General features: G+C 40.8%; 1 protein-coding gene across 1 annotated transcript in view; it reads right to left on the reverse strand.

Annotated features, from left to right (window-relative positions):
* snx2 (sorting nexin 2) overlaps nucleotides 1-22,580 on the reverse strand; it is a 55,489-nt gene extending 32,909 nt beyond the window's left edge. Inside the window, exons 1-7 of the mRNA XM_048526864.2 lie at nucleotides 22,376-22,580; nucleotides 14,702-14,816; nucleotides 12,724-12,881; nucleotides 9,926-9,989; nucleotides 9,432-9,475; nucleotides 8,157-8,298; nucleotides 5,938-6,016 (exon numbers count right to left, since the gene is read on the reverse strand). Of these exons, the coding sequence (XP_048382821.2) occupies nucleotides 5,938-6,016; nucleotides 8,157-8,298; nucleotides 9,432-9,475; nucleotides 9,926-9,989; nucleotides 12,724-12,881; nucleotides 14,702-14,816; nucleotides 22,376-22,501 (728 nt within the window). The 5' untranslated portion in view covers nucleotides 22,502-22,580. The remainder of the gene's footprint in view (nucleotides 1-5,937; nucleotides 6,017-8,156; nucleotides 8,299-9,431; nucleotides 9,476-9,925; nucleotides 9,990-12,723; nucleotides 12,882-14,701; nucleotides 14,817-22,375) is intronic.
* Nucleotides 22,581-23,322: the final 742 nt, after the last annotated feature.

The raw sequence follows: 23,322 nt of genomic DNA on the forward strand, positions 1-23,322 counted from the left end.
CCACCCTCTCAATGTGAAGAATGGAAGTGGGAAAGCTAATAGGTTTGATACTAATGTTGGTGGAATCAATTAAGTGATTTACTCACTAAAACAACAGACCACAGCAAGAGGATTCTGAATTTTGGAACATCTACTAAAGCAATGCCTAACTGACTGCTCAGTGCTGCATTACTTACTGATGATAGGCAGAATAAAGTATGCTTGATACAATATTAAAAGGGGCATGTATGAGATGATCAAAACAGCATTAGCATACAGTTCAATTGTAACAGATAGTAAGTGAGTCAAACACTATAAATGGGACCAGAGAATCCTCCAAGTACTAGAGAACCTGCCTATTCAGGAACAGTTACATATCAAAGCCCCCCCCAAAAAGTTGTTGGTATTTCTACTCACTGCTGGCAAAGTTCCACATGCCACCCAAACTCAGTTACAGGAAAAACCACTTGCACAGCTATTAGTCTACAAGAGGAAAGGGTAGTAATTCAGGATCAGTGAAGCAAAGATTGTGACCCTATTGAAAAAAAAAACCACCCAAGGCCAATCTCAACACTTCTGGAAAGTTATTTGCTCATGTTGCCAGCCAAGATCTGCAGTCTGAATGCACTCAACAAGTGTCAGAAAATCCACAATTGGCATGATCTGCTCAATCTGAGAACTACAAAGCACTGAGCAACAAGGCAGTTCACCAAGCAAAAATAACACCTAAGCTGAGAAGAGCTGCCCAAATGAAACTGCTGAGTGATCATTCCATGAAGTGTATCCTCCCCCTTTGCATATCAGAATACAGATCCACATTGGGTCAGACAGGTTTGTGTTCTGGTACTGACTCTTCCGCATAACCTTTTCTTCATTCCAACTAATAAAGGCTACAGGGACTATAACTAGGGCAAGTGCCTCGGATATGCGCAGATCATTGAAAACTGACATTACGCTAGTACTGCTGTGCACAGGACAAGGCACGCGGGCTCAATTTCATTGTGCAACTGTGGAGTTTGCACATTCTCCCCGGGTCTGCATGGTTTCCTCCCATAATCCAAAGATGTGCTGGTTGGGGCGGACTGGCCATGCTAAATTGCTCTGTGTCCAAGGCATGCAGGCTAGGTGTATTAGACATGGAAAATGTAGGGTTACACAGATAGGATGGGAGAGTGTGTGGGTAGCATGCTCCTCAAAAGAGTCAGCATGTATTTTGAGGGGCCAAAACAGCCTGCTTCCACACTCTGGGATTTTCAACCAAGGCATCCATGGTGGTGGCTGGGTCAACTACCATATTTGAGAGTAAAACACTTAAAATATTAAAAGCAGAGAGAGTGGGAAGAATAAAACGGGGGGGGGGGGGGGGCAGAAAACAAATATGGCATGCAGCCAGTAAGATAAGCCACAACCACAAAATGGTGATAGGCTTAAAAAAGGTTGAATGGCCTACTCCTGGTTTTTAGCACAGGTCTCCATGTCTCAGTTCGTTAGAAAACTGCATACCAGGACTGAAGGAAGCTGTTAAGGCTTACCTCAAAATTCATGATAGTTGTTCTATTCTGCTGCACTAGCATTCCAGAAATACCTCAAAACTAATGGATGCATAGCAAAAGCTGCAGCTGTTTGGACCAACTTGAGAACACCAAACCCATGAAAAAACTGTGTTCTCTAACAGATAGATCCAAACAACATGCATCATATGCAAGATAGAGAAACTGAAAAAGTTCCCATCTTCACTGCCTTGTGTATTCTCAGCATCTCTTGGCATGGCATCATCTAACTGAGGGTTCTGAAGAGTCCTAATTTCATCTGGCATACATATAATGTAGCCCGGGTTAACCATACAATCCAAGACTGTGTGAGGGACATGGCCTTGATTTGCTGGATATCCATACCTCTACTCCAAGAACACTTACAAGTGAGACAGACAGTTGCAAACATGGACAGGCAACTGGGAGACAATTGCTAACAGCCAGGTTTCCAACACAGACAACTGTCTGATGTGTCTTTGGAAAAAAACAAACTAAAAAAGGTCAACTGATTACCAAATCCTGCATCTTCAGTCCACTGCTTTCAGCTGTAAAAGCATGCATCTGTACTTACATGCTAGAACACGCTTCTTAGCTGCACCAGGCAAAAACATTCAACAGTTGATGACCAACATACCTGCGGCCTTGATGGATTTGTATCACAAAGAAAAGTTAACGCTACATTAAACTTTCTTTGGTACTAATTCTTCATATAGACAGGAGTCAAATAACCCATTGATACTGGTATATTTAAAGATGCAATGAAGAGGTCTACTTAAAAAGTCCCCACTTTTGCATTCAACACTTACATACCCAACAATCCTTAATAGCCCTCGTCATTTGTATTTTTGAAAAATATGAGATGCAATCTTGGGCACAATGCTGCCTGTTCAATACATACTGTCACTGCTACTTACAGAAATTCCCATGTAACGTTTTACTGCTTTGCAATGCATCCACATTTACCAGCATTTTCCTCAATTAGAGGCTGCATTCTTTAACATTGAAATTTCACAAATATCCAGGAAAGAGAAAGAAACAACTTCCAGCTGATACAAAAAAAAAGTTCTTCCCATTTAAATTTATAGTTATTCTCAAATCACAGATCTGTTGTTTCTACAGCTTTGATTTACTCAACTGTTTCCTTTCATTCATATTTCAATGTCCAAGTAAAACATATTTCTAATCTCAACTATTCTGGATGTGAGTTTGCTCACTGAGCTGGAAGGTTTGTTTTCAGACGTTTCGTCACCATTCTAGGTAACATCAGTGAGCCTCCGAAGCGCTGGTGTTATGTCCTGCTTTCTATTTATATGGTTAGGTTTCCTTGGGTTGGTGATGTCATTTCCTGTTCTTTTTCTCAGGGGATGGTAGATAGGCTCCAATCACTGTTTGTTGATGGAGTTCCAGTTGGAATGCCATGCTTCTAGGAATTCTCGTGCGTGTCTCCGTTTGGCTTGTCCTAGGATGGATGTGTCGTCCCAATCAAAGTAGTGTCCTTCCTCATCTGAGAGAGAGGATATGAGTGATAGTGGGTCATGTCGTTTTGTGGCTAGTTGATGTTCATGTATTCTGGTGGCTAGCTTTCTGCCAGTTTGTCCAATGTAGTGTTTGTCGCAGTTCTTGCAAGGTATTTTGTAGATGACGTTCGTTTTATTTGTCATCTGTATAGGGTCTTTTAAGGTCATTTAACTTCGGTGACGAAATGTCTGAAAACGAACCTACCAGCTCAGTGAGCAAACTCACATCCAGAACCTCAACTTGAGCTACAAATCTTCTCAAAACTCACTAATCTCAACTATTCCTTGGTACAGCTCTCTTCTCCACTTGAAGTCCCCAGACTTGAACAGTTATGGCAGACAAACTGTTGAGCCTGTCAACACCAGTGCTGGCTGGACCAAACCAAGTGATTTGTTCTTGTCTGCAAGATAAAGCCCGCACTTTAAATCTCACGCTTTTTCCAAGCAATATTAAAGAAAGTTTATGAAGGTTATGCATATTGAGATCTAAACAGTTCCCACTTCCCTTAACCAGTGAACTGAGCTTCAAAATTTCCCCTTTGTCTTCTTTTCTCATTTTCACTTTCTCTGATCAAAGATCATCTATTGCATTAGACTCATTGCTTCAATCTTATTCGACCCAAAAACTAATTACCATTCTCACTTAAGTGAAAATATGTTTCCTCTTATAAATGAGGAAAAACAGTTACCCTGGCCCCTGCAAAAAAAATAAAAACGTACTTTGATCCGATTATTTTTTATAAACTACTACCCCATCTGGAGTCTCCCTCAACAGAGCACAAATGCAATACAACCTCCCAGATCAGTGAAGTTTTTGGTGAAGTTCATCTATCAGGTTTCCATCTCTTCCAAAACCAATATGACCGAAGAAACAAATTGAGACTGCAAAAAGTAAGCCGAGTGTCTGATTATAGATGTAACATCTATAGCAGAGGGAGTCATTTCCATTTCATTAACGTTAGGTAGTTTAGTCCCATGAAGGCTTAATGGCTGTATAAACTGCTCTGGTGGAAATAGATTTAGTGATTTCAATTATCTTGCAGTGAAAACCTAGAACAGAAATCTTAGGATAAACTAATTTCTTTGGTTGTTTAGGTGAAGCATGTTGAAGCACAAGTGTATGATAGCTCAAGCAAGGGGCTACTTGCAGTTCAACCTACCAAAGGGATGTCTGGAGTGCACGTGTGGTGTTTTACATCAAGTATCAATCATGGTGTTTGAGGGGCCACCACACAATCTGTTGTCAATTTTTCCATAGGTGGAGAGTAATGGGATTATATTTATGTTTAACCCATAAATTGAGTTTAATAATAATCTAAAGCTTTTTAAATTAACTTCAATTCTGTTAAAATCAGTTTGCAGCTTGTGATTAGAACACAGTGAGATACATTGCTAAAAAACCAAAAACAATTAGGGTAGTTTCCTGTCTCTGACTTGCCCAGCAAAACACTCATTCTTTGAACTGCTCTAACTTTTTGATAACGGTTGATCATGTTTTCCAATACTTCCCTGGAGTTCAGCAGCCGAAGGAAGTTCACTTACCTAAAATAATTACATAATGACCATGCTGAAGCAGAGGTTTCTTTAAAACCTCACACGCTGGCAACATTAGCACAGTTAAATCAACTCCTTGTTGCCTGCTCACCAGCCAGTGAAGAACATTTCCAACAGCATATCTGTTTCTACTAAAACAGTCATCCATGTCTTTACCTGTAGTGTTGAGCCATCCAATGCAAAGACCCTTTAAACTCTTGTATCAAAGGTCTTTGCAAGTTGTGGCACTGGCAGCAAGTCCAATTCATCAATTACACTCGTGCTTGCTGACTGATATTCTCCCCTTCATGCCATTCCTGTTGCTACTCCCCTCTATCCCAAGGAACCTTACAGTAGCACTCATCTAACTTCAGCCTTTTTAGCATCCAACTGGTGGCCATGCCTTCAGAAACTCCGACCAGAGAGTGTGTTCGGGACTCCCTCTAAGTTAGTGCCCATTTTTTCCTTCCTCAAAGAGGTTTATTTAAAAAAGGTCCCCCTTGGCCAAGCAATTAGTCATCTGCCCTCCTTTCCTGGCTGTATGACATTTTATTTATGCGCACACACACACACTTCAAAAGAAAAGCAAACTATAAATCACACTACTCAAAAGGATGGAACAATTTCATTATACATTAGGAGAGTATTCAAAATGCTCATGCATTCTTCTAGGCCAGGAAAATTCAAATCTCAAAAGAGGCTACTAGAGGCCACACACTGGCTTGTATAGATGCAACTGTCAGTTTTTGCTGTCACTACATACACTGCCTTCCTACATCTGGCACTGCCCCTCTCCTCCCAGGCCCTTCAAATATTCAAAAACAGTCTATAAACTATTACTACAACCACACAAGTTCAGTTCTTAACGTTCTGCGTATAGCAAAGGCTTTTTGTATTCTGAGATTCTGTGTCACTAGACAACATTCTGTTTCGTAATAGAGAATGAACTCAAGCAGCCAAAACCTTATTCACAAGTTGTTTTTCAACTCTTCAGGTGGTTCAGCCAAGCAGTCATGTATATGAAAGCACTAAGCTATTCAAACATACAAAAGGAATGGAAAGGAAAAAAAAGGGACAAGAAAAAGGAAGACAGGGGAGGAGAATTGTGAGCAGCTCTGCTGCCATGAAAATCTACATGGAGATCCAACTTAAGTGCATCCCTGAAGTGAGCAAACACATGGTTCCCAATTGTCTCAAGGAAGGATTGTAATAATTAGTACCTGGTCATTAAAACATGCTCAGGGATCTGTGCAAGATTTAAGGTAGCTTGGGTTGGACGTGAAAAAAGAAAATCTTCTCTATAATTAGAAGACTTTGTTCACTCAAACTAAAAAAAAAAAAAACGACCTCTACATGCTTTGTTTCAAGAAATTTACCTCTCCAAAGACGCCCTCCTTTTTTCAACAAAATCTGCTGATGATGGGTCTTCTTTTCCAACTTTGACTTTGGTCATACCTTTGAGGGGGTAAAAACATTAATCACAGTCAGTTTTGTTGGTGCTTCAGAAAAGTCCAGAGTTTGAGAGCTAAAATTCAGTCCAGTCTAGACACATTCAACTCTGAATGACAAACTATTTGTCAACTCTCATTCCCCATCCCTTTTAAAAAAAAAAGGAAAATACATTTGGAGGCAAAAGGGACAGGGCACAGATAAGCAAGACAGAACTTTAGCATTGGAAGAGAGTGGTGGTGATGGTATTAGGTGAGCCCAGGACAGTTTCTTGAAACAATATACAAAATAGTCCAACAAGGGAAGGAGCCATGCTAGATCAGGTATTGGGGATGTGACAAGTGATCAAAGTTTCAGTAAGAAGGAAGCATATTTGGTACAGGTTACCTGCGGAAGGAGAAAAGTAGTCCTGAGAAAGTACTAAACTGGGGTGGGGTTAGGGGCACGAGCTACTACAATGTTCAAGACGAACAGAACAATGCAGACTGGAGGCAGCTGTTGAAAAGGGGCAAGTCCACATCTGGTATTTGGAAATCTAAAAGTCAAGTGATTGAAGTTCCCGACCAGCACATTCCCCTGAAAATGAAGGATAAGAATATCTTGGATAACAAGAGAAATCAAAGAGCTTAGTCAAAAAAGAGGCACATGGCAGGTCTATGAAACTGAAGACAGAGCCTTCAAAAACAATCCAACAACAGCAGGAAAGAACTTAAACATGGCATTGCAAGGGCTTTAAAAAAAAAAGGACCACGAAAAAGGTCTTTGGCAAAAAACAGGATTCAGGGAAACCCCCAAGTCATTTCGTATATTCAAACAAAAAGAAAAGGGAAAGAAAGACCAGGCAAACTCAATGGCAAAGGAGCCATTGGAGAGCTGTGGAGAGCCGGAGGAAATTGATAGGCCTCACGTCAGTGGTAGGAAAGTTAGTGTAGTTTCTCTTTCGGGGCAAGTGTGCCAGAAAACAGTGTGGAGAGGCATAGTGTTATCTATTTGGACTTCAGCAATGCCTTTAACAAGATCTCATGGCAGGCTGATACAGAAAGTGAGGTCACATGACCTGCCAAGTTGGATACAAAACTGTTTTGTCACAGAAGACAACTACAGTGGAAGGGTGTTTTCTTGACAGGAGATCAGTAGTGTTCTACCAACAAGAGTGCTGGGACCCTGTTGTTAAGTGAAAGAACGTAGCTGGCCTGATTGCAGATGACAGATTGAGAGCGCTACGGATAGTGAGAATTGGCTGATGCAGCATGATATAGATAGGCTGAAGACTTGGGTAAACAAATTACAGGTGGAGTTTAATCCTAACAAAAATGTGAGCTGAAGCATTTGGGAAGGTTAATGAGCAGGTGGTAATATACAGTCAGTCAGTCAATGACAGAGCTTTTAGTAGCATTGACAGACTGAAGGATCTAGGTATACAGGTCCAGTTCTCTTGAAACTAGCAAAACAAGTGGATAGCTGGTCAGTTGGCATCCTTGCCAATTTTAAATACTCTGCCCTGAATGAAGGACAGTCATGTTGCAGATGTACAGCCCTTTAGTTTGGCTACAATTGGAATACTGTGTGCAGTTTTGATCACCATACAATAAAGATGGACATGCAGACTTTGAAGAGTGCTGAGAGATGGGATTTACCAGGATGTTGCCTGGATTGGAAGGGATTAGCTATGGAGAAAAGATAGACAGTTCATTTGTTTTCACTTGGCAAAATAAGAAGCAGCCTGATATAGGGGCAAGGACAGAATGGATAGTCAATCTTCCCCCGACCCCCACATGGCAGAAATATTAATTACTAGTATAAATTAAGGTAAAGGAAGCAAGCGCTTTTTAAACCAAAAAACCTCCAAGGGTGGAAGTGCCTGGAATAAGCTGCAAGGAGGCAATGCAATAGTAACATTTAAGACACATTATGACAGATCTATGATTAGGCAGAGCATAGTGATATACAGACCACTACAGGCAGAGATTTTTCAGTTTAGAAAGGCATCGTGTGTCAACACAGGTTTAGTGAGCCAAAGGGCCTGTTCCTGCACCGTACTAGCCTTACAGCTTAAAGTTAGTGAGAACGTGGAACCGTAATGCCACAACTTAATGCAGGTACTAAATGCACTCTGCTACATGCTAAAATGAATGACCATTCTTACCTACAAGGCTTTTCTCTGGTGCAGGAGGAACTATATAACCGACATGCATATATTTTGCTGCTAATTTGCTGTGCAGACCCAGGAAGTCACTAAATCTCCTTTTCACTGTGAATTCTTTACTGTTAAACATGGACAAAGTAGTCTGCATAGTGGAAGAAAAACAGATCCAGAGTTACTACAGTTGGCATGCGTACTTTCCATTAACTGTCAGCTGAAAAAGTGTGTCATGTCTGGAGGGAAGAAAAAGCTCTGGTCCAAATGAAAACTAAATTCTTAGTGTAACCTTGGGATCTCCGCAAAGTCACATTACTTCAAGATATTTTTAAAACAAGGATTTACATTTAAACTAATGTTGCCTCCAAATTTTAATAGCAGTGTACAACATGCAAGTCAGCATCTTTATGGATTGATGAAACAGCATCCAAAAGCTAGGAAACGTAAGCCTTTTACTAAGATTCTGGAATTAGTACTGTATTTCACTCATGCCTAAAGTTAATTTAACATTTTAAAATCATGACCTTGAGAAAATTAAGTTTTCACAGCTACAAGAAGGTCATGTTGAACAGTCCAATGTTTCTAGAATAATTAATTTCCTTCTTATGCCTTGTTGGCAAATTGGAAACCCATTAACTCCCATTTTCTGCTTCAGAAGAAACATGCCCTCATTAAAGGTTCCATTATAAATGAGGTAGGAGAGAAATAGTATTAAATGCTGAACTCCATTAAAGTCAAAAGACTATTTTTACAAAGTATTCACAACCTGGGATTTTCTAAATGATTTTTTTTTTGCCCAGAGTTGAGAAAGTGCCAAAGATTATGGAAGTTGCAGCCAGGAGTTTGAGGTTCGAAAGTCCACTGGATGGAAAGAGAGCGCATACGAGAGCGAAAAAAAAGAGATAATTGAGGACCAACAACAAAAACTGTTATCTTGGGTAATCTGGCCTGCCAAATTGGATCCACTGACTAATGATATTGAATTAAATAACTTTTAGTAGGAATGTAAGCAATGGTGCACAAGACCAGCAACAATCTATTGTTAATGAAACCAAACTGTAATCCTGCTATCAGCCACCTGAAGCCATCCTACTGTGGTGAACAAAAAACCCAAAACTTCAATAAATAATTTCCTGGTAACCCAAAAGATGTTTGAAGAACATTCCAGCCAAGGCAAACAGCAGATATGCTGACCTCCACATAGAAAACTTTAAATCATACTTTACCAGAGCCAGGACACATGTTCTTGGTGCATTGAACATTTTGCATTGTACCCATTACCTTAGTTGATACTCTGTAGGCCATGTAAGCATTCATGCCATCACCTAAGTACCAAGACAAGACATCATTATTAGGCAATAAAATGCAGCATGCTGTAATCTACATGATGATATTTGGATGACTGTCAATTTAGTGCAAGTTCCAAGAAGGAGTGATATGAAAGGCAAAGAACAGGAAGCAAAACAAAAAGAAGGAAAAAAAAAGGTGAGTTCATAGTAAGAAAGCTTGCTGACAGGAAATGGAGATTAATTCTACGAAGTGCCTTCCTGAAAAAGGAAGTTAATATACAAAAGGAAATGCAAGTTAACTAGACGACAGGAATACACCAAGAAAAACAAAAAAGGCGCTTGCGCTCAGCAGAAGAGATACAAAATTATCATTCTGCAAGACAGAATAATGGAATAGAGTCCTTTTTTTTTTTAAAAAGGACGACGACCAGTTGGCTGCAGTACATTGTAAAACAGGATATATTTTCAGACAGATATTAAACTTACCAACTTTTTCTGGATCAGAAACAGACACATGAATGTCAAACGTATCTCCATTCGCTTCTTCAAGCTAAAATAAAGATCCACAGAAAAATGGGCACCGCAGTCTAAATTCTTCAACTGTTAAGCATAAAAGAACTCCTCTAAAGTGGAATCTTGAACAGAGACAATGCAACACTAATCAAGCGCTTGACACAAGAAGTTTAATCAAAAGACATGTTTTAAAGTATCAATACTGTTACTCCCTGTAACTAGTTAAGTGGAAAAAGGAACAGGGAGGTGAAAGGGCAGCATTTCTAGCTGAGGCTTCCTGATATTTCACCAAATCATATCCAAAAGGGGATTAAAAAAATTCAGCACACGATCTCCCAAGCACAGCTAACACTAAAGTGACGAGACCATTTGCTCAAAATATCAATTCAGAACATTTGTTTCGTGACATTTTACTTATTTTCTATCCCATCTTTTGCACAACTAAATTTTAAACTCATGCCTTTTCGACTGGTAGTGAAAAAAGTGCCATGAGTGCAGCACAGTTATCCAAAACAATACTGCTGCTGCAAAAAAGTGCAAGATATTGCTTCCAAACATGACTATAATCATGCAACATTTTGCAACAAAAATGCAAGTTATAAGCTATTTAGTGTAAAGAAATTACTACACAGTTAGTTATCTAGTTATATTTCATCCAGGAGTGAAGGTGATTGAACAAAATAAAAAAGGGGAACAATTCAGTTACCATACAAACCAGCAGACATCGAAAGTTGATTTGGACACCAGCAAAATAGGTTTTGGGGATAGCTTTTCCTCATTTTCTTGTAAAAAAATTTGAGCTTGATGTATTTATATTTTGCTCTGCAGTAAAAATAATCTAAAAGCAACACAGTTCAACTCAATCTTGAATTTTTCTACAGCAAAATTCTGACAGCAACCAAATTAGAAACCAAAAGTGGAGCTTTAAACATTAAACTCAAGGCTACATGCCTACAGAGATTGCAGAAGAATCGTGCACAAGAGTGTGGTTCAGTTTTGTTTAGGAGGATAAAGCACGTCCTTTCAGTGGTTTAGTGTATTAATTGCCTACAATTTTTGTTTCTTTGTTACAGAAGAAAAAAAGAGAGAAAAGTCAGCCTCCAAGCCCATCACATTATCTACTGTATCTTTGACATGTGTATTTAAAATAGATAAATATATTGTTTGAATTCTCATTATTCAAGGCTAGAATCAAGAAGTGTCAGACAGCAGCTGGAACATCAAGTTTCTATTGGGGAAATTCTTCTTACAGCAGCTAGTGTCCTCTCTACCAAACCCTTTCCCAAAGTCCTGCAAATCTTATTACAGAATTCTACTTTGAAAGCCACAGTTCAGTCTGCCTCCATCACATATTCTGTATCTTGGATTGCTCAAGTTTTCCATCGTGTTGCTCTTCACTCTTTTGCTACATGTCTCAAATTTAAGTGCTTCAGGAGAATGGCTTAAGTCTCTCTACCTACTGTGGAAAAACCTTAACACTCTTCTGGGTGAGCAGCCCCAACTTCACCAATCTAGTTACACGAGTCCGATTCCTCAAACGTTGTTTTAAATCTTTTCGGTACTTTAAAAAAGGTTGATGAGGCCCAAAATTAGATAATGCAAGTGTGGCCAAGCTAATGTTTTAGAAAGAGGCTTGCCACATTTTTTTTTTGGTTTTATACTTAAAGCAATCGGAATCTTGGTTTTCTAATCAGAGTTTAAGTACTCAGGCTCTTCTACCACCTTCAAGGATTTGTGCACATACTTAATCAATGCCCCCATGCTCTTTTTAAGATGGCATCTTCTATATTGCCTCATTCTTCCTACAAAACTGCTGTTCACAAAATGTAATCTGCCAATTCCAGTCAGTCATTCTAGGTCCTTTAGAAGGTTTTCACATCTTCTAAATTTTATGCCCTGAATACTTAAGTCAAGATCATAGATAGAGCATGTACACAATTATACTAGAAGTTAGTTCAAAAAAGTCACGTTATAGACAAGATCAAAGCCAGAAACTTTGTGACCAGGTTAATTATGAATTCATGAACATCAGCTTTGGGCTAAAGAACATGACCACAATGGACAAGGAAACAAAATTTGGAAAACTGCAGCTTGTTTGGAATGTGCTTTGTTTCAGATATTCTTTTGCATGACAATTAAAATGAAGCTCCATCCACCTCTTTGCTACAGATAGACTGCAATCCTGACAAAATTCAGCATTCATGTTTTCTGTACTTTTAAAGTTAACTCATAGGATGTAGGTGCCACTAGTTGGGCCAACATGCATTGCCCATTCTTAATTGTCCAGAGGGCAGTTAAGCATCAAGTCACATTGCTGTGGGTCTGGTGTCAAAATGTAGGCTAGACCAGATAACAGTAAACACTTTATTGCTTTTTTTTTTAAAAGCAAGGAATGAACAGATGGGTTCTGACAGTCGATTCTGATCGGTAGACTCTTAATTTCAGATTTTTATTGAATTCAAAATTCTACCATTTGAGCCTGGATCTCTAGATTAACAGGCCAGCTGGATACTACCAGGCATCACATTCCCTTAACAATCAAAGTGAAAATTAATTTGTGCCAGTTCAGGGCTTAATACCTAGTTTAATTCATTCATCAATACAACATTAACTACATTACTGCACAAAGTGATTTGGATATCAAAAGTAGGATTAGATTCTATACTAAACACTCAATAGATATCTGGGCTAAGAAAAAAAGATAGTCTATAGGAGTATGCCATGTTAGAATATGCAATAATAACTTTTTGACAATGGTCTAAAGTTCATACCTCCTCTTTAGATCGATCAAATATCATGGGATGAGATATTTTTACTTCTGATCGTGGCGCAATAAGGGTTGGAGATACTGGTGTAATAGGTGGAGTTGGCTCTGGAGAAAGGATATGTTCTCTTTCAGGACTATCAAGAGACACCTCATCAGTAGCTTCTGAAAAATTGAATCAGTGGAAATGTTTAATAAGAACCAGCAGTACTCTTGGCTGTTTTCCTACAGGTAACCTAAAATTCTATACATGACTTCCAACACAAGAATCACCAAAAGTTAAAAACCCCTAACAGGGCTGTAATTATTTCAAATTACATTTTATTCTACTATCAAATCATTCTTAAAAACCATGAACCAAAGCATTAATAACTAATTTTTCACATTCTATAAATATCCTGTGATTCACAAGTTGCTCATTCTGTCTCCATTCAAGAAAAGTTTCAGATTTGGTGGACATTTTGGGAGTAAGAGCTACAAGGGAAGTCTTGTAAGCTCTGGATTTGGTTATTTACCGAATTCTGGTCATTTGGTGATAGATTTTGGTCCTTGAAGGCAAGTCTCAAACACATGCAATAAGCAATTATTTTATCTCAATTACCCTTCTTAGAAAGTTGAGCGAGTTTTTAAAATTCACAGATGAGCATTGTTGATTTTATCAGTATGTATTGTTCTTTTCCTGGTTAGCCTTAAAGTACTGCAGTCCAACGTGGAGTTGGCACAAAAAAAAGTGCTGTTCATAAGTTAGTGGGGACAATCAAGTAGGGATTTAATTCCAATCACTGCTGCGGTAACTCAACTGTTCTTACGGATATAAGGTGGTGTAGAGCTGGATGAACACAGCAAGCCAAGCAGGAGAAGGAAAGCTGACATTTCTGGTCTAGACTCTTCAGGGATTTTGGGGCGGTGGGGAGGGGAGGAAGAAGAGAGAGAAGAGAAAGAAGAAGAGGCAGATAGAAGATGGATAAAGAAAGAAGAAGTGGGGGAAAGAGGAGACAGACAGGTCAAAGAGGTGGGGTTGGAGCCAAAGGGGAGTTTAGGTGGGGAGTTAGGGAGACGAGAGGATAGGTCAGTCCAGGAAGGATGGACAGGTGAAGGAGGCGGGATGAGGTCAGTAGGTAGAAGGGGGTGGGAAGGAAGGACAGGTTAGGAGGCAGGAACAAGCTGGGCTGGTTTTGGGATATGGTTAGGGAGGAGAGATTTTTAATTTTGTGAAGTCCAGATGGGAACCCTACAGTCTGATGGTATCAAAGTGGAGTACGAGTTGCTGTTCTTGTAACCGTCGGGTGGCATTATTGTGGCCCTGGATGGACATGTCATCCAAGGAGTGGGAGGGGGAGTTGAAATGATTCATGACTGAAGGTGCAGTTGTTGCAAACTAAGCATAGGTTTGCTACAAAGCAGTTTCCAAGCTTCTGCTTGGCTTCCCTGGTGTAAAAGGAGGCCACATCATCAGGAACAACGGATACAGTGTATCATATTATCTGATGTGCAGGTGAACACTTTGACTTGGAAGGTCTTCTTAGGGCCTGGGAATTTTTTTTTGGGGGGGGTGGTGTTGCACTTCTTGGAGTTGCAGGGAAAAGTGCCAGGGGCAAGGGAGTAACAAGGAGAGTGGTCAGTTTGGACTGACCTAGACATTTTAACTGTCTATTTGACTCCTTTGTCAATTTAGAGTGAAACAGGCACAATGGCGGATTTAGGCCACAAGCAGATGTGCCATTATCCAATAATGAAAAAGGCAGATCAGTCTTGAACTAATGTTCAATGACCTAAAAAAGTCACACTTGCATGTAGTACTCATTAGCAAGCATATTGTTGCTTTTATTCTGCACTCCAGCTCTACAGTTAACCTTGAATGAGTCTGCAACTAAACTAATCAAAATTATCTTAAATCATGCTGGTGTTGAGCAGCAAAGACAGTGTGCCATTACAGCTGTAGCTCAAGTCCATAAAGTACAAACATAATTGCAAGTGCGCCTCACCAGCAAAAAGGTCTTCATGATCATCATCCAGCAAAGTGTCAGATTTGGGACCATTAGACTTTACACTTATGTCTTCTGCTGGAAGACTGGCAGGTTCAGGTGATGATGGGCTGGACTGGAAAAGACAACATCAGCAAGTTTAGTCATGGATTAATGTCAATGAAAATCTGATCAGTGGAAAGAAAAACAAGTGTCAATGTGATACAAACTCCCATAAGCATAAAAATCAAGCTTTCAAAATAAAAAACATACCAAAGGACAAGGTGGGGGGAGGGGGGGGGGGGAAGAAGAGAAAGAGTGGTCCCTCATCTCTATCAGAAAGAACTAAAGTATTTCCTTACCCAATTGTTGGCAATTCAAACGTGTACAAAATGATTTGTCTCATGCTCTAAAAAAAAGTGTTTTGGTAACAAAAAAAAAGTTACTTGTAATGAGGCTGAAATCAGGATAACAGCTACATTAAAACATAGTGCAACCTTTAGCATGTGAACAGATGCCTTTGAATCAAAACGTAAGCTAAAAATTCTATTAAAGTTAATGCTAGTGTCGAGTGCAAAATAAGCATTGCAAAACATCTGCCAGCAGCTCTAATCACAATTAAAACATCTCCAGTTAAAGAAAAATTAAACAAGCTACAGAAAAGTATTCAGAACGCTCAATGGAAATGCACTTTAAACACTCAGACTGAAAACTACATTGGGTCAGCATTCAAAATGCATCATTGCAAAAGAATCAAAGGTCAATTTGGTTAACCTGTCCTTGCACTAGGAATATTTTCCTTCATCCTCTGTACAAAAAAAGCATAAAAACCAAATGCACTTTGAAAAATTACACATCTGCAACACACTGGTCACACCAGAATAAAAAAGAAGATGCTCATTGCTTTTCTAGAGTTTCTAACACTTGAGCTATGGAATTCACAGAACTTGAAACAAAAAAAAATTCACTTCATGTCTGGCTACTTGAGAAGCAAAGTTAGACAGACATGTTCTAGGCAGATGCCCAGGATTAAAATTCCTTACAGCACAACTGCAGAGAAAAATATTGAATTTAATTTTAAATTTGCTGAAAAACTAGACACCATGGTCCAATTTTACAGAAAAAGATTTCCTCCACAGGCATAGTGCATTTTATTTTGCAGTTGCACTGTTTGTTTTTGAATTACAGTGCAATTTCAAAGAAGCAGTTGATAATGGATCTCAAATGACTAAAATGTTTCCCATTAACAGAAAAGTCAACAGCAGCCCATGCCTGATACAAGGCAAGGTGCAATGTTTTCATCGTGTCAAGGCTGTAGAAACAGAGGTACAGTACTGCTAAAGCATCAAGAGTAAAAAAGGCTATTTCGCATATCAGTAACACCACTGCCGAGATGAGGGTTAGCAGCTAGAATGTACAATTCCAATCAGTTTTACAAAAGCAGTTAGCATTCTGAGACTAAAATTCCATGGCAGCACTGTCATAGCAATTCCCATTCATTTTAAGATCAACCATCAGTTTATAATCTGAATGGGTTTCAATGGGAGATAATGGGAACTCCAGACGCTGGAGAATCCAAAGATAATAAAGTGTGAAGCTGGATGAACACAGCAGGCCAAGCAGCATCTCAGGAGCACAAAAGCTGATGGGTCTAGGCCTAGACCCATCAGAGAGGGGGATGGGGTGAGGGTTCTGGAATAAATAGGGAGAGAGGGGGAGGCAGACCGAAGATGGAGAGAAAAGAAGATAGGTGGAGAGGAGAGTATAGGTGGGGAAGGGATACGTCAGTCTAGGGAAGACAGACAGGTCAAGGTGGAATGAGGTTAGTAGGTAGGAGATGGAGGTGCAGCTTGAGGTAGGAAGGGATGGGTGAGAGGAAGAACAGGTTAGGGAGGCAAAGACAGGCTGGGTTGGTTTTGGGACGCGGTGGGGGAAGGGGAGATTCTCACACACCACCCCACCAACCTCCGGATACAACGCATCATCCTCCGACACTTCCGCCATCTACAATCCGACCCCACCACCCAAGACATTTTTCCATCCTCACCCTTGTCTGCCTTCCGGAGAGACCACTCTCTCTGTGGCTCCCTTGTTCGCTCCACACTGCCGTCCAACCCCACCACACCCATCACCTTCCCCTGCAAACACAGGAAGTGCTACACTTGCCCCCACACCACCTCCCTCACCCCCATCCCAGGCCCCAAGATGACTTTCCATATTAAGCAGAGGTTCACCTGCACATCTGCCAATGTGGTATATTGTATCCACTGTACCTAGTGTGGCTTCCTCTACATTGGGGAAACCAAGTGGAGGCTTGGGGACCGCTTTGCAGAACACCTCTGCTCGGTTCACAATAAACAACTGCACCTCCCAGTCATGAACCGTTTTAACTCCCCCTCCCATTCTTTAGATGGCATGTCCATCACGGGCCTCCTGCAGTGCCACAATGATGCCACCTGAAGGTTGCAGGAACAGCAACTCATATTCCACTTGGGAACCCTGCAGCCCAATGGTATCAACGTGGACTACACCAGCTTCAAAATCTCCTTCTCCCCACTGCGTCCCAAAACCAGCCCAGCCTGTCTCTGCCTCCCTAACCTGTTCTTCCTCTCACCCATCCCTTCCTCCCACCTCAAGCTGCACCTCCACTTCCTACCTACTAACCTCTTCCCACCTCCTTGACCTATCCCCTCCCCACCTTCTGTCCACGTCCCCCTCTCTCCCTATTTATTCCAGTTCCCTCTCCGATGAAGGGTGTAGGCCGGAAAACGTCAGCTTTTGTGCTCCTGAGATGCTGCTTGGCTTGTGTTCATCCAGCTTCACACTTTATTATCTGGGTTTCAATGGGGTTCCACTAAGACATAGGCTCAGGATGTGCAGCTGCAAGTGGATCAGGATGTTGCAGAACAGTTTTGGATGAGTTGCCAGCACAGGTTTTGCCTCTAAAATGCACTTGTTTTTTATGGCGGCAATACAGGACAATCTTTTCCTCTGAAGTTAAAGTCAACTGCAAATTCTTAACTCATGCCCTCCTAGCCAAAGGAAGTGTTATCAGGAAAGCATACACAAGGTTGCTGCAAAAAGTAGTTGTCAGGCATGTTGGCTGTTTGAGCAGTCCAACGTATGAGAAGGCATTGCAAACTATCACAGGAAAGCACCCATGGCTGGTATTTTATGATTTGCAGAAGCTTTGTACAAGGCTGGGGCAGTCCAAGTCTAGCATTTGGTGGAATAAATGTTAGACAGATCCACTCAGTCTAACGTCCAAACCCACACAGACATGCTTAGTTAATTACTGTCCATCTCATTGCTAAGAGAGTCAAGAAAGTCTGCTACCAAGCCTTCAAAGCACCAGAAGGCATTAGCACCCACAGTTGTAGTATTTGTAATATATAGTCATCATAATCAAAAGTCCCAGAGGACCACAGGACTATCCTCTCAGAGACAGAACCAATTATGATGAGTTTAATCTGCTTATTTCTGACACCTCAGGCAGGATTGAGAAGGTGGGTCCTTTGAGATATCAACCAGTGTGGAAACAGAACTTATACCGATATTGACTTGGTACTATGGACTCCAGCACCTCGGGAGAGGAAGCAAACAGGGAGGATGACAAAAACAAAAAAGCAGCCTGATGCCTTATATTAAGAAAAGTTGTGAAACAGAATTTTGATCATTCAGAATTGAAGATTCACTAGCTCCCATCCAAAGCATCTGTTATCTATTAGATGCCCCAATCCTAATTGGAGCTTCAGCCATTTACATTAATATTGATTTCCTTTAAAACCCCACTACATTTTCCCTCCACTTGTAAGAACTCAAATGCACTGAGGTTTCTTCATGTATTCCTTCCTGTCTCTTGAAGAAGACAGCAGCATCTTATGTCATTAAGATGACAAATGCAAATCAGTTGAACCACAGGCATTTGATAGTTTGACTGCTCTAACTAGAGTTAGATGATGGCAAGTGTCACTGGAGAGATTTAAATCTCAACATTAAAATATTAAAAGCAAAATACTTGCTGACAAAAAAATTCACAAATCCAAATTAGGTGTTCATGTCCTCCAAATGTTCACTTAGTCTGCGCTATTTGTGTAGGCAATTGAGCTGAACACCTTATTAAACATCGAATTGTTTTTCTAGCCTAGAAAATAAATAGAAGACAAAAAAATGTATTGTTAAAAACCTCAAAACCAGGAGGAGTCGAATTAACTTTATTATCCAGTTGAATGTACCCTGTTCCAGCAATCAAACATATGCAGTTGTTCCTTTGGACAGGTATGGGAATGTGTTTGTGTAATCTAATGACTAAAGGGAACATGCATTCAATCCTTTAAGGGAAGATTCTGGCAAACTTAACAGACAATAGTCTTCAACTATTGTTTGAGGTATATTGGTTCCAAAAAAAGAGATTCTCATGATTAAGTTGTTAAATAAGAAAATAGTTTTGTTCACAGCTGTTGGATACTCACCAGCAAGTGGCCAAAGAAGCACTCAATTAAAAAAGGACATCAACTGCAATACAACATTCTGACATAAACTGGAGTTGTATCTGATGTAATTTCCAAAAGGAAAGCAAGTATACCCTTTCTGACTAATGTGTCGTTGGGTGAGTGTTTTTGAAGTGTGCATAAGTTAATGTTTAAGCAGAATGCATTACTCAGATGTTAACTTTAAAGCAAACAGGTACTTGCTAGTCATCAGCATAAGACTTGCCTGTGCAACAATAAAGTATCTTCAGGTCAAGCAATGCATACAAACAGGAAGTCAAATCTCCTAAAAGAAAATTACTTTGAGCTAACATTGCTCAAACAAAAACCTTTCATACGTTGAGCCATATCATCTGAGCAAAATGTTTCTGTAATCAAGATTAAGAAGTATGAGGCATATAGCGGTAGCCTTTGTAATAGAGGCAATCACTCCACTGCTATCACTGTTGCAATGAATAAAAACCAAGCATTTTTCCTCCCCTCAAAACAGAAATTTTTTTAGTATAAGCTTGGCATCATTGGGTTAATGCCAAAACTCAAGGTGAAAGACAACAATCTCCATTTGCCAGTGGAGATCCAGTAGCATCAGGGCATATAGCAAGAAATTCAATTACTAGTATTTTACTGACTAGTAAGAGGACAGAACATTGCATAACCAATTTAAAAAATCTTGTTAAACAAGTCCTCAACAGAAAGGAATCAAATTTTATGTACAGTTTTGATGGACATCCTTAGACAAATAGAAAGTTTGCCTGTTACACATAATACTAATCTATTTTATCAGCAATTATCACCACCAATAGCTTCAAGGAAGCTTGTGTCCAGGCTCCAAGTCTTAAGAACTAACAGCTAGAGGTTAGCACTTAACAGCAGAAAACAGAGCAGAGACAAGGAAGCCTCATACAGAAAGAGTCCCAGTTACAGCCAGAGGGGAAAGAAAAGAAAAGTTAATAGTTAGGAATCTAATTAATGCCTTTAAAATATTTCAGACACTTTCTCCCTACCCACACACTAGATTTCCAAAAACTGTATATTTAAATGGCTTTACTACATTGAAGCAGCTGCCAAAAGCAGCACTTCTGGACCTATTAAAACATTCTGAAGTTTTTCTGAATGAGGGTCTAAGCCCAAAACATCAGTCTTTCTGCTCAGCCTGCTGTGTTCATCTAGCTCTACTGCCTGTTATATCTGAAATTAATGAATGCAGTTTTGAAATTAGGAATGCATTCTGAACACCAGTACTTTCTAATGTAAAAGTGAACTGACGTATTAGTCAGTCAGTTATTTCTCACTTACAAAACGGACAAATTCCAAAATTGATGAAAACCCTGGAAGACTAAATTGGACATGCACTTCACTCTTAGATCCAAATTGAGATCAGATGGCCCATTCAAAACAAAGCAACTTTTCCTTGGAAAATCCAAGATTAGGCTTGCACATTGATTTTTCTCAAAAACAGAAATCTCTTGCCAGTTATATTAAAGCTAAAATGATCAATGAGTGATGAAGTAGTTGCCACAGAATCAAAAAACAACTGCATAGGCCCACACTTGTCCCCACACCTCCTCCCTCACTCCCATCCCAGGCCCCAAGATGACATTCCACATCAAGCAGAGGTTCACCTGCACATCTGCCAATGTGGTATACTGCATCCACTGTACCCGGTGCAGCTTCCTCTACATTGGGGAAACCAAGCGGAGGCTTGGGGACCGCTTTGCAGAACACCTCCGCTCAGTTCGCAAAAAACAACTGCACCTCCCAGTCGCAAACCATTTCCACTCCCCCTCCCATTCTCTTGATGACATGTCCATCATGGGCCTCCTGCACTGCCACAATGATGCCACCTGAAGGTTGCAGGAACAGCAACTCATATTCCACCTGGGAACCCTGCAGCCATATGGTATCAATGTGGACTTCACCAGTTTCAAAATCTCCCCTTCCCCTACTGCATCCCTCAACCAGCCCAGTTCGTCCCCTCCCCCCACTGCACCACACAACCAGCCCAGCTCTTCCCCCCCACCCACTGCATCCCAAAACCAGTCCAACCTGTCTCTGCCTCCCTAACCGGTTCTTCCTCTCACCCATCCCTTCCTCCCACCCCAAGCCGCACCCCCCGCTACCTACTAACCCCATCCCACCTCCTTGACCTGTCCGTCTTCCCTAGACTGACCTATCCCCTCCCTACCTACACTCTCTCCACCTATCTTCTTTACTCTCCATCTTCGGTCCGCCTCCCCCTCTCTCCCTATTTATTCCAGTTCCCTCCCCCCATCCCCCTCTCTGATGAAGGGTCTAGGCCCGAAACGTCAGCTTTTGTGCTCCTGAGATGCTGCTTGGCCTGCTGTGTTCATCCAGCCTCACATTTTATTATCTTGCATAGGCCCATTTAGTTTCACATCACTTTGGTTTCAAATCAACATTCTACAGATAAAGTTGAAAGACTGAAATTTTCCACTATCCCACTTAGTAGAGTCAGAGTCACAAAAGCACAGAAACAGATCCTTCAGTCCCACTCACCCATACTGACCAGGTTTCCCAAACTAAACTAGCCCCATTAGCCTGCATTTGGCCCATATCCTTCTACTTAAAAGAGACATGCCTTGCTTACATAATAAAGTGAAATTTAATTATTAAGCATAGATTTTAAAGCAGAACATTTTGATAAACATTGTAAGCTCTTTGAAAGAAAAAGTGCTTTTCCCTCATAACTCCAGTTTGTTGAAACTTTAGCTGCAAAAACTTTGAGCATCAGCCACTCAACTAGGTTTTAAATCAAGTCATGTGCGAGGATGCTAAACAATACACCAATAGCACTGAAAATAAACTAGCCAACCCTCAAATCACAAGAAATAAGTTTCTATCTTGTGAACAGGAGTGTAAATTTCTGCTGACATGCGCAGTAACGCCAGGACAACTTCATTAGTAACAAAACGATTTGAACGTAAAAAGAAAAACAGCTTTTAAAAAGTACTAAAGCCTTGCAGGGCAACAACACCGTTAACTAGTCTCTGCTTAGCCCAGTAAACGAGAATTACCTTTAAATGACAAATACTAAGAGCAGCAAAGCTGATTCATATACACCGAAAAAACCATAGGCGGGTGGGTGGCTTGGATTAACTAAGCGTCGGCCCAGCCCCACGGCCAGGCCGGGCCAGGCCAGGCCATCACCTCCATCCACACAACACACTACAGCCGGAACACTCACCTCCAGAGTGCTGGTGGTGCTGACAAAGAGGTCTTCACCCCCCTCTGCTTCCCTGAATTCCAAATCATCACCCTCGGCTTCCACATCCCCATCGCCGAACGGAGGAGGTTCTCTCTCGGCCGCCATCTTCACTGAGCTGATCAGATTTCGCAGGTCACGAGACCTCTCCCCACCAAACCACAACCCCGCAACATATACCGCGCGCCAGGCCACGTCATCGGCCTGGTCACGTGCAGTTTCCGCATGACGTGCTGACCTTCGAGGCGCGCGTTTGGAATCTTGTTGACAAACGCTCCATTGTCCTGACTTCCGCATTGGGCATCAATGCTCAGACAACAAGTCAGAGGAAAACATTAACATGCTTTTATTTATCTACAAAATCTCCATATAAATTCTAAGGAGGAAGATTCTGCCATACTCATGGCGAAATAGGAGCTGCAGGAGTCTTCAGAATTTTTCTTGTTTTTTGTGTTTTAAATTTAAATCTCACATTGTCATTTTCTCATGGAAATGAAAAAAGTCTCTCAACTCTGAAAGGCATTTTTACCTCACAGGTTTGGATTTTTTTTTGAAACCAGGGTATGAATCCTGTTGTCCTAGTTCTCATAACCTTAGCAGCAATGGCAGATTCATCACTGAGGACAGTGTTCAGGTTCCTCCCTGGCAACTTTGTCCAATGTCCTTGACCAGGAAGGCTTTGCATTATCACACACCCATCTCACCCCTCCCACCATCAAGAATTTCATTCAGTTGAGTTGAAATAGTTTGCAACTGGGAGGTGCAGTTGTTTGGACCTATCTGTCTCCTCTCCACCTATCTTCTCCTTTATCCATCTTCTATCTGCTTCCCCCTTTCTCCCTATTTATTTCAGAATCCCCTGCCCCTCCCCCATTTATGAAGAAGGGTCTAGACCCGAAACGTTGGCTTTCCTGCTCCTCTGATGCTGC

This window comes from Stegostoma tigrinum, chromosome 3 (assembly GCF_030684315.1).
Source record: "Stegostoma tigrinum isolate sSteTig4 chromosome 3, sSteTig4.hap1, whole genome shotgun sequence".
Lineage (NCBI taxonomy): Eukaryota > Metazoa > Chordata > Chondrichthyes > Orectolobiformes > Stegostomatidae > Stegostoma > Stegostoma tigrinum.